Consider the following 13,853-nt stretch of genomic DNA (forward strand, 5'->3'; position numbering starts at 1 on the left):
GGGTCAGGGATGCAGTGCAAAGATGAGCCCAGCCTCCAACAGGTTCATCTCAGGCCAGTGGACTATAGTTTTCGCTTCTCTCAGAAAGACCCCCAACCCTCAGCCACTCCAAGATCCCCGTCTCTGGGCTACATTCATTCTGAAGGTACCGTCTTCCCTGATCTAATGACCCCCATTGGCCCACCAGAAGAAAAGGAAAAGAGTGAACCAGGTGTTTCTCAAGACGTTCTTGTTCTTTTGCTCCTTCTCCCCTTTCAACTTTCCTGCCCTTCTCTCTTGTCACCTGCCCTGTCCTAGATTCCTTGTTTTCCGGATTTGGGGAGTGACTGATGTGGGGGATACAGGTGAGGATACAGAGTGGGAAAGGAATGCTCTTGGTATGAGGCCCTTCCCTTGGATTAGCTCCTTTTCTGAAGCCAGGGGCTATCACTGAGCTGGACTGCCTCCAGCTCTCCCAGGAATGGCTACTGAGTGACTGAGCCTACTTGTCTGACCTTCCCCAGGATCTTCACTGGGCTACGAGCACAAGAGCCCCCAGCCCCCCAGAAGGGGGGCGGGCAGTGTCTGGTGGGTCTGGATGGTGTGGTGGCAGTGTCCCATGTGATCCTCTTGCCTGCCCAGTGGCTTCTCTGGAAGAGTGACCTGCTGAGACTGAAAGCTTCAGCTAAAGTGACCCCAGCACAATTAATGTCTTCAATTGGATTTAATTTCTAAACACTTGATTCAATTAACTCAGCAGGAACTGTGGTAGGAGTTCAGGCATGAGAGGGGGACAAGCAGCTAAAAGAAGGGCTGTCTCTGGGAGCAATGCCCTGCTCCTGGCTCTCCACTGGCTCTGGAGGGTTCTCCACAGACCTGGCATAGATGCTGGGGCATAGACAGAGCATAGGCAGTCCCTTTAGGGGTTGAAATCTAGATGATGATAGGACTCCTGTTTGGAGTTCTTAGAACAGATATATGGCAATGGACCAAGAGATGGGCTTTTACAATGGAGGGCAAGGAGACCTTTGCTACTGCTTCATGCCCTTGTTCATTTCATAGGAAAGGAATCCATAAGCAGGAAAGGCAAGGAAGGCTATACCTCTCTGAACATAACTGGCTTCTACTAGGGCCAGGAGACTTAGGAAGAGAGTGAGCATAGGCAGGGGTCCCCTAGGCAGACTGGATCAACACCTGGGAGATGACCTTAATGCTGTCATTGAGAAATGAGGTCCGAGTAACAGAGATGAAACAAACAAACAAAAGACACTTAAAAGACCATCCCATACAAATCAATTTTAATAACTTCAACTTGCCATCAGCTTCCAGCTCCAGCTCCTCTGGAGTTTATCACTGTGGAGAACACTACATGCCCCAGGCAGAGCTACCCCATCTAGTGTTCAGTGACCCAGCCCCTGATTGCTCAGGAATCTGCGTCTACACATGGCAGCATGCTGGTGGATTCTATGGAACTAGTGCGTATCTGCTCAGTGCTGGAGCCACAGCTCTGGAAGGCAAGTATCCTAAAGAGATTTGAAGCTAAGTGGAATAGCAGCCAGGGAGGTCCCAGACCTGCTCTCACTGCTGGTTCCTGCACTTATTCCCAGTGTCTTCCTGTGCTGCTTGCTCCCTGCCAGCCCGAGGGCTTTAGAAAGTGCTTTAGAAGGGGGGAGATCTCAGAGCAGCGGCTACTTTGAAAGCAGCCGCAGGGTAGGGAAAGCCTACAGTAGTCCAGTGGAGGCTGTCCAGAGGAGGAACCGTGGGCTAACTTCCCAAAGGCCAGGAGACTTGCCTGTGGCTTCACCCAGAATATGGGTAGACAGAATGGCCTCTCCATGATGCTCACCTTTGGCCCTTTTCAGATGGAGGGTTCCCTGCTGCCAGCAGGTTCTCTCCCTTCCAGGCACCAGACCACAGCAGGAACAGATTCCTCCCCAGAGGAAATTCTTAGGCAGGCTGGATGTAAACAACAGCCGGGTGAGGGGGCTGAGGGGGTGGAACAGTGGAGGGGAGCTCAGCAGAGGCAGGAGAGGCTCCCAGAGGAGAAGGTGATTGGGAAGGTGGGGAGGCTGCTGGAAAAGGAACCAGCAAAGTAGGCACCTGAGGGCTCCAGAAAACCTGTCAATGTTTATTTCACACTCACACCCTAAAGACAGTTTAAACCAGACTGAAAATTAAAAGCTAAGGTTGTGACCCTATAGTGCTGACCAATCAATGGATTGGAAGGCAGGGAGTTAATAGGTACTCCTGGTGCCAAGAATCAAATCCAGAAATTGGTGGCTGGACAGCAGGGCACTGAGCAGATTCTAATCTCCAGTCTCCCAGATTTAGAAAGTAGAAAAAAGGTTCTCCATTCCTACTCTACCTTGAGCTGAGCTAAGGGTCCTAACGATTGGACAGAGTGCCTGCAGGGGCAGAGGACACAGATTTCAATCCCAGCTCAGCCCCAGGCCCAAAGAAAGCAGAACTGGCTCCACCTACGTCTGAGAGTCTGTTTTCAGAAGCCTCGGAGAACCACTGACTCTCTGGATACTGGCATCATCCTAAGACTTGCCCCAAGAGCCCCTGAAAATTAGTCAGCAGCCACAATTTGTAATCTCAATTGGAAATGTGATGGGGTATCCAGGGAGCCCACGCTGGAAGTCCCCATATTCTTGAAGGCTTTTCCCTGTGCCCACCCAAACCCTCCCCAAATAAGATTATCCCAGGTTTGCCCCCCCACCGGCCCCCGCTGTCCAAGCTCCACTGAAGCACGGCCTTCACCAAGAGAACTCGGTATCTGTGTTATTCTCCAACCTTGGGGACCGCCCCTTTCCCCAGTCCCCCTCCAGCCCAGGAGCCTCATGGGTAAGGGCAGTCAGCAGCTGCTCAGATAATGCGTGGCCTCAGGAGATAGTGGAGAACTCCTTGAGCAGGACTTCCTGGCTGAGTGTGTGGAAGGCCAGGTTTCTCCGGACGTTGGTGCTAATGGATCGAACCTGGGAAAGGGTTGGGGAAGGTGAGAGGGCACAGGCAGAGAGAAAACAGAGGAGACGGTTGGTTACACACATCAGAGGGCAGTGCCTGAGGGACAAAGCCAGGATTCATGCTACATGTTTCTCTCTTAGGAGATGAACCTTTTTTTATTTTTTATTTTTTTTTAAAGATTTTATTTATTTATTTGACAGAGAGAGATCACAAGTAGATAGAAAGGCAGGCAGAGAGAGAGAGAGAGGGAAGCAGGCTCCCTGCTGAGCAGAGAGCCTGATGTGGGACTCGATCCCAGGACCCCGAGATCATGACCTGAGCCGAAGGCAGCGGCTTAACCCACTGAGCCACCCAGGTGCCCAGGAGATGAACCTTTAATAGCTATCATTTCTGCAGGCAAATGAGCAAATAGTTATGTTTCAGTGGAAGGAAAGAAGAGGGGCCGAGAGACGAAACTTTAGTGGATGTGAGAAGAGCATCTGGGCACCTGAAGAAGTAGGGGTAAGCAGAGACAGGGAAGGAGGTGGCGCTCAGACCTTTGTCTCTGCCTTGGCCATGCAGAGGGGGATAGGTCTGGTCAGTGGTCTGACAGAGGAGGAGAAAATGAGGCCAGAAAGTGAATTTCTGATCTCCTCACTCTTTCTTTGTATTCATCTACTTTTCTGGGTTGGGAAGAACACCTAGAGATACAGCCCCTGTCTGGCATAGATGGCAGGAGTACGATCCAAGGAGGCAAGGGACCGGAAACAGGTCATACAGTTTGCGAGCCCCAGGCTTGGAAGCAGGACCCAGGTATAACTCCCAGCCCAGGAGTCTTTCCAAACCACAAAGAAGCGCCCCTGCTTTAGAGGAAAGACTGGGGCATACCCCTGCTCTGTCCCCACTGCTCCCCTCATGCTTTCTCCCCACAGACTGAGACCCCTGCAGGAAGTGCTGCCTGCATCAGTGGAGAAAGGGCCTGTGGAAAAGGAGTCAAAGGGCCAAACTTCCTACTCTGGGTGGGTTCTAGGAAGAATCCACTGCACTCTTGAAGGAGCATTGTTCATGGGAATGCTGTATGAGGGACAAAGTGGGGAAAAAGGAGAAAAAGTATGTGGATTTACCCTGGTCCCAAAGACCAGGGAGCTTTCCTCCAATTCCAGCTTAGCTATGGAAAATGTAATAAAGTCATCAGGCAGGAGGCAGAGGAAAGGGCAGCATGGCAACCAGCAGGCAGTTCAAGGTCGTCATTAGCTCCGAGTGGGACCAGTCCCTCTTTGCTCCCTTGTGTCAGAGGTACAGATACAAGGAAAACTGAGTCAGGTGAAGCTAGTACCAAAGGGCCAGAGACAGAGCTCCCCTCTCTCCTCTACACTCTTTTCATCTCCAATGTCCTACCCTCTTTGTGAAGTCTGGTCCCCTGGTAAAACCCCCATATCAACTTAAAGACTTGCCATGCACCCCGTAAAAATGTTAGACTCTGCTCTCTTCATATTAATGGCTTTTCCCTGTTCCCAACTCACTCATTTCCAGAGATCTTCCTCACCCTGGGGAAGTCCAAAATCTCAGGACTCTCATGTCAGGGTCAGAGTTGGGCTGTATTTAGCACAAGACAGATAGTCTATAATCCAGCACCTTCATCACAAACTTGGCATGGGGAAGTAAAAGGTCTGGTCTGAGGTGCACTCTACCCCAGCAGTGGGAGGGCTGAGCTATGGGAAGGAGGTACAGTGTGTCCTGGTCTTGGCCCCCAGCCACAATGTTCATTTACAACCAGGCAGGTGGAGTGGTAGGACTGAGACAGGCAGGCCTAGCTCCGTCCCCCCCTTCCCCCCGCCTCCCCAGCAGCTCTGAGCAGAGGGCAGGAGAGAGACCACTAACAGGGAGAGCCTGGTTCTGTGGCAGAGCTGACTGGGAGGTGGAGTAGGAGGCAGAGCAAATGCTCACTGGCTCCAGGTGGCCAAGGGTGGGGGCTGCAGAAAGCTGAGTGATTGGAAAGGGGGGGGGCGGGGTAGGGGTGAAGACTGGAGAACTAGATTGGGGGGGGACATTCAGACCAGAAGCCAGTTAGGAATTTAGGAAGAAGTGACTGCATAAGGAGGAGAAGAATCAATGACTCTCATTAGTTGCTTGGAGGACAGGATAAGGAGTAATGAGCCAAAGCTGCCACTGGGAACACGCGTCAAACCCCAGGCCCAGCTGGAGCTGTTCAAGGGCTGTCTCCATGGCCGCAGAAGAGAGATGGATGGGCAACGCTGCCTCAGAGAGTCCTAACCCTCACCCTTCCCCGCCTGGCACCAGTACCCTGGGGAATATCTTCTCTCACTGCCTGGTCCTGAGCTACTTTGGAAGAGAAGTTGCACACCCAATCTCAGCAGACCCCTCAAGTTTTATTTCACCAGCCTTTGGCAAACTGTGTTCCCCAGACACACACCTGCACAGTACAACCCACTGGCTGGGAAAGGGCCCTCAAGACACACAGGCAGGGATCGAGGCGGGGCAGACTCACCAGCTCTTTGAAGAAGGCAGCTTCCTTGTGCTGCTCTGAGTAGCGCTCATACTGGTCCAGGCCATCCTGCAGCTTCAGTGTGAGCGTGTCATAGTTGGCTCGTACTACCTCCAGCACCTGGGGGAGGTCAAGGGCCAGGCAGGACTTAGGTCATTCAAAGCCTAGGTGACTCGGTCCCCACACCCCTCCTGCTGCCCTACTGGGTTGGAGTCAATCTGGAGCAATACCTCCAAAGATTATGCTCACTATTTATCACCCACAAGAAAGTCTGGACACACAGAGCAATTCCTCAGGTTTCTGGGACCATTTATTTATTTTTTTTTTTAAGATTTTATTTACTTATTTGACAGAGAGAGAACGAGCAAGTGCACAAACAGGGTAAGCAGCAGAGGGAGAGGGAGAAGCAGGCTTCCCGCTGAGCAGGGAGCCCAATGTGGGGCTCGATCCCAGGACTCTGGGATCACGACCTGAGCCAAAGGCAGATGTTTAACTGACTGAGCCACCCAGGCGCCCTCTGGGACTATTTTCTAATTTCTTCTATTCCTGGCTTTTCCTCATCCGTCCCACAGGGCCAGCAGGGCTGTTTACTCGGGATATGGTAAAAGAGCACGAGAAGAGGTGCCAGAACAGTGAGTGTCTGAGCTCAGCAGCATCCTGACACCATCAGTGTGTTCTCAGCCATATCCTGCAGCTCTCTCTGGCCAGGTTGTCACAGTTGCTGAGTAAGACTTTGCCAATGTCTCCTTTTTCCCTTTCTGGGAACCACATTTCTTCAGTCCCGGGATGTTCCTCAGCACCATCTGCCACTTGTTTTCATCTCTTCATGCCAACTCAGTCTTCCTATCGATTGCCTGGATGGAACTTTTGGGCCTTCCAGCCTTGGGATGTAAGGGATACTTTCCTGACTAAGCTAGAGCTGACTGCATCTTTTGTTGTGATGAGGGCTCTCTCCCCTTTCTCTAGCTTTCTGTGGGGGTGGGTGGATTCAGACCTCCACTGACTCCAGGAACTGTGGACCTCTGTGGTTCCAAAAGGAAGTTCTGATATGACTTCAATTGTTAAGACCATGAAGTAAAGAAGTGAGTTGGGCAGAAAGGAGAGACCAGGAGATGGAACGACTGTTCATTCACCAGGGTAATCTGGGTGCTAGCTATTTTGTAACTTGATCTGACTAGGGAGGGAAGTCTATGATGTCATGAAGAGCTCCCAGCTCAGTAAGGAACTTGGGAGGAATGAGTGAGGCTTAATTTTTTTTTTTTAAGATTCTATTTATTTATTTTCCAGAGAGAGAGAGAGAGAGAAAGCATACAAGGAGGGGGCAGGGGCAGGCAGAGGAAGAAGCAGGCTCCCCTCTGAGCAAGGAGCCTGATGCAGGACTCGATCCCAGGACCCTGGGATCATGACCTGAGTTGAAGACAGATACTCAACTGACTGAGCCACCCATGCGTCCCACTGTGAGGCTTTTTTTTTTTTTTTTAAGATTTTATTTATTTTATTTGACAGACAGAGATCACAAGTAGGCAGAAGCAGGCACGGAGAGAGGAAAGGAAGCAGACTCCCTGCTGAGCAGAAAGCCCAATGCGGGGCTCGATCCCGGGACCCTGGGATCATGACCTGAGCTGAAGGCAGATGCTTTAACCCACTGAGCCACCCAGGCGCCCCGAGGCTTAATTCTAACAGAAGGCAAGGGTGAAGAGTAAAAGCTAGCGTCAGGACTGGTCAGAGGGACTGAAGACGGCCTCTTGAGGGGGCACAAAGTACCTCTGGGCTGTTCTCACCAATTCAGTCTTATGCTAGGACACACTTCACTTGGTAGCAGACACTTCTGTCTGCCAAGAATTTCTGAGGGGAGAGTAATGATGGAGAACACAGGGAAGGATGTGTCCTCGAGTCTGGGGGAAAGGGACAGCTAGGGCAAAGGTCTGGCCTAGGTTCCAGGTTCAGTCTCCTTTCCTCCAGACACCCAGCTCCTCAAGGTCACTCTGCCTGGCTATGTCCCACAAACCCTATTATCAGCTGGCTCCTTTGCTTCTAATTCCATTTGTCAGCTCTGTAAGCAGGAGGACCGGTACTCAGCAATGGCAGTCACCCACAAGATAATCCAGCCCTCTCATGCATGTGGGCTGTGCCTGCAGCCGAAATACCTAGAGCCAAGGTCTTGGTCCAGAACTGAATGTCTCAAATCCCCCAAAAAGCAAAATTCCTCCAAGGTGGAACTGCCCCCAGGAACCAGACAGAACAGAATAATACATGCTTCCTTAACCCTGAACTCTGGGCAGCCTCAGGAATGCCAATGACCCAGCATCCCGGGCTCAGCCTTCCCTAAGGGATATCAGGTTAAGACAAATACCATGCTGAAGCCAATTCTGAGAAGAAGGTGCAGCATGTCAAGAGATACTATATCCTGAGAGCCTCAGGCTTAGGTCATGCTGCCCTGATCACCTGGGCTTTCTCTTCTTGCCATGGCCCAGTGGAAGGTCTAAGATCTCACTCAGAACAGGGATTTTTTTCACTTCTCAATAAATTTGTCTTTTGCCAGAAGAATTTAGTTCAATTTTTTAAGGGAGGTGAAAGTAGAGAACATCCTTAAGCTATCAGTTCTTTGGAAGGAAACCAGAGGCCTGGCTGGACTTAGTGCATGATTTCAGCTATCCTCTTATCCAGGTCTTCCTTCCTTCCTTCTTTTTTTACGCACAGGTAGGTTGTCCTCCGGTTCATTCAGCCTCTTCCATCTCCCACTCTATTCACCTCTCTTAAATCCCCAGGAGAAGAAGATATTCTAAGTTTAGGTCTGGGCCCTAGCCCACTTGGGACTCTGGAACACTAAGCTACTTACTTTCCTATTCTAGGACTTTGCTTTCTGTAGCTTCAGACTTCAGGATCACATCCCATTTGGGCTTCCCATTCCACCCTGGCATGGGATGTGGCAGAGGGCAGTACTCAGGCAGAAGGCAATCTCCCAGGGTGCTTGTACCTTAGGTTTTACCACAATTTGCAATCTCAGGCTCCGGCTTCCTGGCCATTCCAAAAGTCCTTCCCCATTTCATCAGGTAACACTCTATCTCCCAGGTGCAAGCCCGCCTTCTGTCATCAGGCTGTTGTGCTTGTGGGCTTCCCGGAACCATGCCCACCACCTCAGCTCAATGAAGTCCCCAAAGCAGAAAAACAGCAACAAGTCACAGGCTCTCTAAGGAGTCCTTATACCCCCAAATATGGCCCTCAGTAGACAGAAGGGACCTAACAGAAAGAGAACTTAACTGGGAATCCCACTCTTACTATGGATCTTAGACAATTTACCTAACCTCTTTGAGCCTCAGACTGTCTCTCTCTACAAAATGGTATTTTTAAATATTTTATTTATTTATTTGAGAGAGAGAGCATGAGTGGGGTGAGGGCCAGAGGGAGAAGCAGGCTCCCTGAAGCAGGACTTGATCCTGGAACTCCCGAATTATGACCTGAGCTAAAAGCAGATGCTCAACTGACTGAGCCACTCAGGTATCCATACAAAATGGAATTTGAACTCACCTTCCTAAAAGCACATGGGAATAAACATTTTGATTCCTCAAAGTAACAAAACTGATAAAAACATTATCATCCCAATGGCTACACAGCTACTTGGACAGCTCATGGGACTTGAGAGGAACTGTCTTCATAGCCCAGGAAGTACTTAGTTACCTACTTCAAACTAACCTAAGGAACCTATGTGTATAAATAATTCTTCATCACAAAGGAACAGCTTCTGGATTTAAGTGGAAGACACAAATGGCCTTGGTTTCAAAGATCATATGCCCTCTTCTTTGCCTTGAAACACTCTGCCTCAGGTAAGGGAAGAACGAACTGGGAGTGGGAAAGGGACCTAAACCCCTCCCCTGAGGTCTCTAGAGGAGAAGGGCCTGACCTAGGCTTTAAGGTCAGAGAGACATAAATTTTGGTCCCATATCAATCACTAGTGAGCTAATGTGAGCTTATACACATTACTTAATCTCTTTGAGCCTCAGTTTTCATCTATAAAATGGGGATAACACTACCTACCTATAACCTTATAAAGCTGATGTAAGGATGATATGAGATGACGGTCCAGTGTCTGGCACATAAGGAATAGCTAATGACAATGAAAAGTTCTTTCTGTTGACAACAGATATTTGGTAGCTCTTATCCCCAGATAGTTCTAACCACAAGCCAGGAGATAGGGCCTTGCATGTCTTCATTCAGATTCTGGTAAAGAAGAAACCTAATTTCTCTGTTCAATATGAAAGCAGGCTTCCATAATGACCCTACCATCCTGAGTGTAACTGGCAATGCATTAGCCAGAAGTCAAAGAATGTCCAGTACCCACTGCTTAACAATCTTGGTGTAATGCAAGAGAATAAAGGTTAAAGGAAAACTGAGCAGAGATGCCCAGAGAGGCCAGTTTTGCATAATACAGGTTGTGAAGCTCCTGGCCATATCAGGATCAGGAGGGAGAGAGATCCCAGTGCACAAACTTTGTTATTTAAAAAAAAAAAAAAAAAAAGGGCGCCTGGGTGGCTCAGTGGGTTAAGCCGCTGCCTTCGGCTCAGGTCATGATCTCGGGGTCCTGGGATCGAGTCCCGCATCGGGCTCTCTGCTCAGCAGGGAGCCTGCTTCCCTCTCTCTCTCTCTGCCTACCTCTCTGTCTACTTGTGATCTCTCTCTGTCAAATAAATAAATAAAATCTTTAAAAAAAAAAAAAAGTTAGTTCAAATTAGGTTTCAGACATACACACCTTTCCCCAAGCACATACCATAGGCCATTTCCCACAGACTATTCAGTAGCCTGTGCCCCATTTTTTTTTTTTAAACAAAGCCTTTGAAATGGAAAGTAACTTCTAGCCTAAAGATAGCAGCAAAGGAGAATCACCAATGGAAAAGTAGCCATTGGCAAATGGCTATCCAATCTTAAAGTCAGAATTCTATGCCTTGTGCCTGAAAAATTGCTTAGCCTCAAATATCTGATAGACTGAATTCCCAGAACGAAAATTAGCAGACAACTAAGTAGTAGGATGTGACCTGAGAGCAAACTTGTGTTTGTTTCCTTCTCAGTCTGAACTGACACCTACAGTGTAACCTATCTCAGCAGAGTATGTAAGGCTGCCACCAGCCCACTTCTGGCCAGGGCACCATGTAAGGCTTTCCCTAGAAGCCAGGCTACCAAATGAGGATGAAACCACAAGATGACAATAGAGACTTCTTATAGAATAGGAAATAAACATGGAACATATCAAGAGTGCAGTGGGATGTAATAGAAAGGGGCTACAGAGTTAGAGGAACCTGGGTTCCTATTTTGGTATCATCATCTAGTACTCATATGACCTAGATCTGTCTAAGCTTTAGTTTCTTTAACGGTGGAAACAGTCATCATCATACAATTTTTTCTGATATTATAAAGATTAAAGATAATATATGAAATAAACATAAAATATAAATCATAAGATCCAGACAACATAAGGTACCAATGAATGAAGGCTATTGAGATTGAAACAAAAAAAGAAAAAGATGTAAGAAACACCCGATGCATTTGAATAAGATGAATGAGGTGGTGAAATGGTGGCCAAGAAGGTCCAGAGCTCTAATATATAAGGAGAATGATATGGAAGGCAACCATACCTCTTTTTGCCAAAGTGTTAACATGGAGACAGAACCATAGAAATAATAGTTCTGGAAGGGAACCTCTGAAATCATCTACCTCATCCATGGCCCTCATTTCACAGATGAAGAAACACATATCCAGAAAGACTGTAGAGTACCCAAAAACACAAAGCTGGAATTAGGCAAGACAATCTTCTGACTCCCAATCCAGTGCTCTTCCTGTACTGGTAAGCTACCTGGGCACATTCCTTAGTTTATAGGCTAAGCTTAATTTTCCAGAGAACAAACATTCAAGGAATTCATACTCACTCCTAAGAAGTGGGAAGCATGATCTATAGAGAGATGGAAAGGTAACCTGGTGAAAGTGTGGTTTGATGCCTACATTTTCATTACTACCAGGTTCCTCAGGGCTTGTCAGTTTCCACCAACAGCAGCTGCAGATCCTGCTCAGCCCTGCTGTAGTTGGTATCAACTACCACCAAAATGTACAGGCCACTCTAAATTCAGTATCAGCAAAATCTAGTTTGGGTTGCTATTTTATTTTATTTTAAAGATTTTATTTATTTATTTGATACACAGAGATTACAAGTAGTCAGAGAGGCAGGCAGAGAGAGAGGAGAAAGCAGGCTCCCTGCTGAGCAGAGAGCCCGATGCGGGGCTTGATCCCAGGACACTGAGATCATGACCTGAGCCAAAGGCAGAGGCTTATTAACCCACTGAGCCACCCAGGCGCCCCTTTATTTTTATTTTTATTATTTATTATTTTTATTTTTAATTTTATTATTTATTATTTTATTTTTATTTTAGAGAGAGAACACAGGCATGAGGGGCAGAGGGAGAAGGAGAGAGAATCTCAGACTCTGCCGTGAGTACGGAGCCCACACAGGACTTGCTCTCACGACTCTAAGGATCATGATCTGAGCCAAAACCAAGAGTCGGACACTCAACCAACTGCACCATGCAGGCACCCCTGGGTTGCTATTTTAATTATTTAGTAGTCATTTAGAAGCCTGAAATACAAAGGTCTTTAATCTTCCATGGGCTTTTTTTGGCTGCAGCCATCAGGTGGTCTCCAGGCTTGGGACTCGGGGGTGTTAAAAAGATTCAATGAGGGGCACCAAGGTGTCTCACTCAGTTAAGTGTCTGCCTTTGGCTCAGGTCATGATTTCAGGGTCTTGGGATACAGTCCCATGTTGGGCTCCCTGCTAGGCCTCCCTGCTCAGCAGGGAGTCTATTTCTCCCTCTCCCTGACCCTCTTTCCCTGCTCATGCTTGCTCTCTCTCTCAAATAAATAAATAAAATCTTAAAAAACAAAAAAAAAAGATTCAATGAATACCTTCTACGATGTGAACCTTCCCCTCCCCCCTTTTTAAATAAGCTCTATGGCCAACAGAGGGCTCAAACTCATGACTCCAAGATCAAGAGTCACAGGCTCCACCGACTAAGCCAGCCAGGGGCCCCAAAATACATTCTACAATGAATGCTCATACCTCAAGGCCAATTTTCCATTCTCTGAAAGAGACTGTTACCACCCTGTTCCCACTTCCATGCTCTTCTGCTTTAACCCCTAATCACAGAAAAATTAATCTCTGGATGATTTGAAACAGATATAGTAATTATGAGGAGGAAAGAGATAAAGGCTTTTCAGAGGATTTTCATGATAATCTCCATCTATCTGTCCCACTGGACTCTGGCTATTTGCTCTATTTCAGATGTTTATTCACTCGTTAGAGAATATGATTTTTTTGGCTCCATTTTTTTTCCCCATAAGGTGGGAAGACAGCTTGAGAGATCAAACTCTGAAACCACAAGCAAGAGCATCACCGGGTGTAAATCTGCATATTACTTTTACTTCTCTCTCTCAGGGCTTGAGAGAGCTTAGCAGCTACTGCTTTTTCTATGAGCTGATGATAGAGAAATAATCAAAGAATTTGGTCCATAGCAAGTTGTTGGGAAATGAAATTCATCCCCTGCAATGGTTCCACCTTTGGGACAAACCTCTCCTGGTGCCCAGAGAACCAAGAAGATTCGACTAAAAAGGTTTGTTCTCCATGCCACCTGTCTAAATTGTTCACTGCTCTAGCATAATGCGTGATCTCTAAAGAAATAGTGCTGAGTAGAATAGGCCCTCAACAACAATCAGTGGCAAATGGACTGCTAGAGGGGAGAGAAGCAACCGTAGCTGCAGGCAGTTTGTATGATAAATGCAGGCTAAGATCTCCCTCTCATTGTCCCTGGAAGAACACAGGTAAGTCAGAAAACTTTTCCCTTCTACTACCCAGTAAACTTCCTCAAACTCAAAGGAAGATAGCCTTTCCTCTAAAAATGAGAATGACTGGGGTGCCTGGGTGGCTCAGTTGGTTGAGCAACTGCCTTCAGCTCAGGTCATGATCCTGGAGTCCTGGGATTGAGTCCCACATCGGGCTCCCTGCTCAGTGGGGAGTCTTCTCTTCCTCTGACCTCTCCATTCTCACGCACTCTCTCTCAAATAAATAAGTAAAATTTAAAAAAAGGGGGGGGCCCTTCTTTTAAATAAATAAATAAAAATGTGAATGACCTATTCAAGGCATTGCCTAGCTCCCTTCTCTGAATCTATTATAGAGCCAAAATGCTCTGTAAATTTTGGCAAGAATCTGAAGAGAAACTGGAGGTCTGATCCTTCATTTTTCTCTGAAAGGACCTAATCGATGTAGCCAGCCATCCTTCCTTGACTTTCCCCAAACCAGACCTTCCCCACACCTGGTGATGTGTCTCCCAATGAGGAACAACCCTCTCTTCTCCCAGAAGCAATAAAGGTCTGTCCCTAACCTTGC

General features: G+C 47.7%; 1 protein-coding gene across 5 annotated transcripts in view; it reads right to left on the reverse strand.

Annotated features, from left to right (window-relative positions):
• Positions 1 to 1,260: 1,260 nt before the first annotated feature.
• The window catches only part of ARMH3 (armadillo like helical domain containing 3), a 182,846-nt gene continuing 170,253 nt past the window's right edge, over positions 1,261 to 13,853 (reverse strand). For all 5 annotated transcript variants that reach the window (XM_046027652.1, XM_046027653.1, XM_046027654.1 and 2 more), the window contains exons 25-26: positions 5,435 to 5,551; positions 1,261 to 2,957 (exon numbers count right to left, since the gene is read on the reverse strand). In XM_046027652.1, coding sequence (XP_045883608.1) covers positions 2,865 to 2,957; positions 5,435 to 5,551 — 210 coding nt within the window. In that variant the 3' untranslated portion in view covers positions 1,261 to 2,864. The remainder of the gene's footprint in view (positions 2,958 to 5,434; positions 5,552 to 13,853) is intronic.

This window comes from Meles meles, chromosome 13, assembly GCF_922984935.1.
Source record: "Meles meles chromosome 13, mMelMel3.1 paternal haplotype, whole genome shotgun sequence".
In the NCBI taxonomy this organism is placed as follows: Eukaryota; Metazoa; Chordata; class Mammalia; order Carnivora; family Mustelidae; genus Meles; species Meles meles.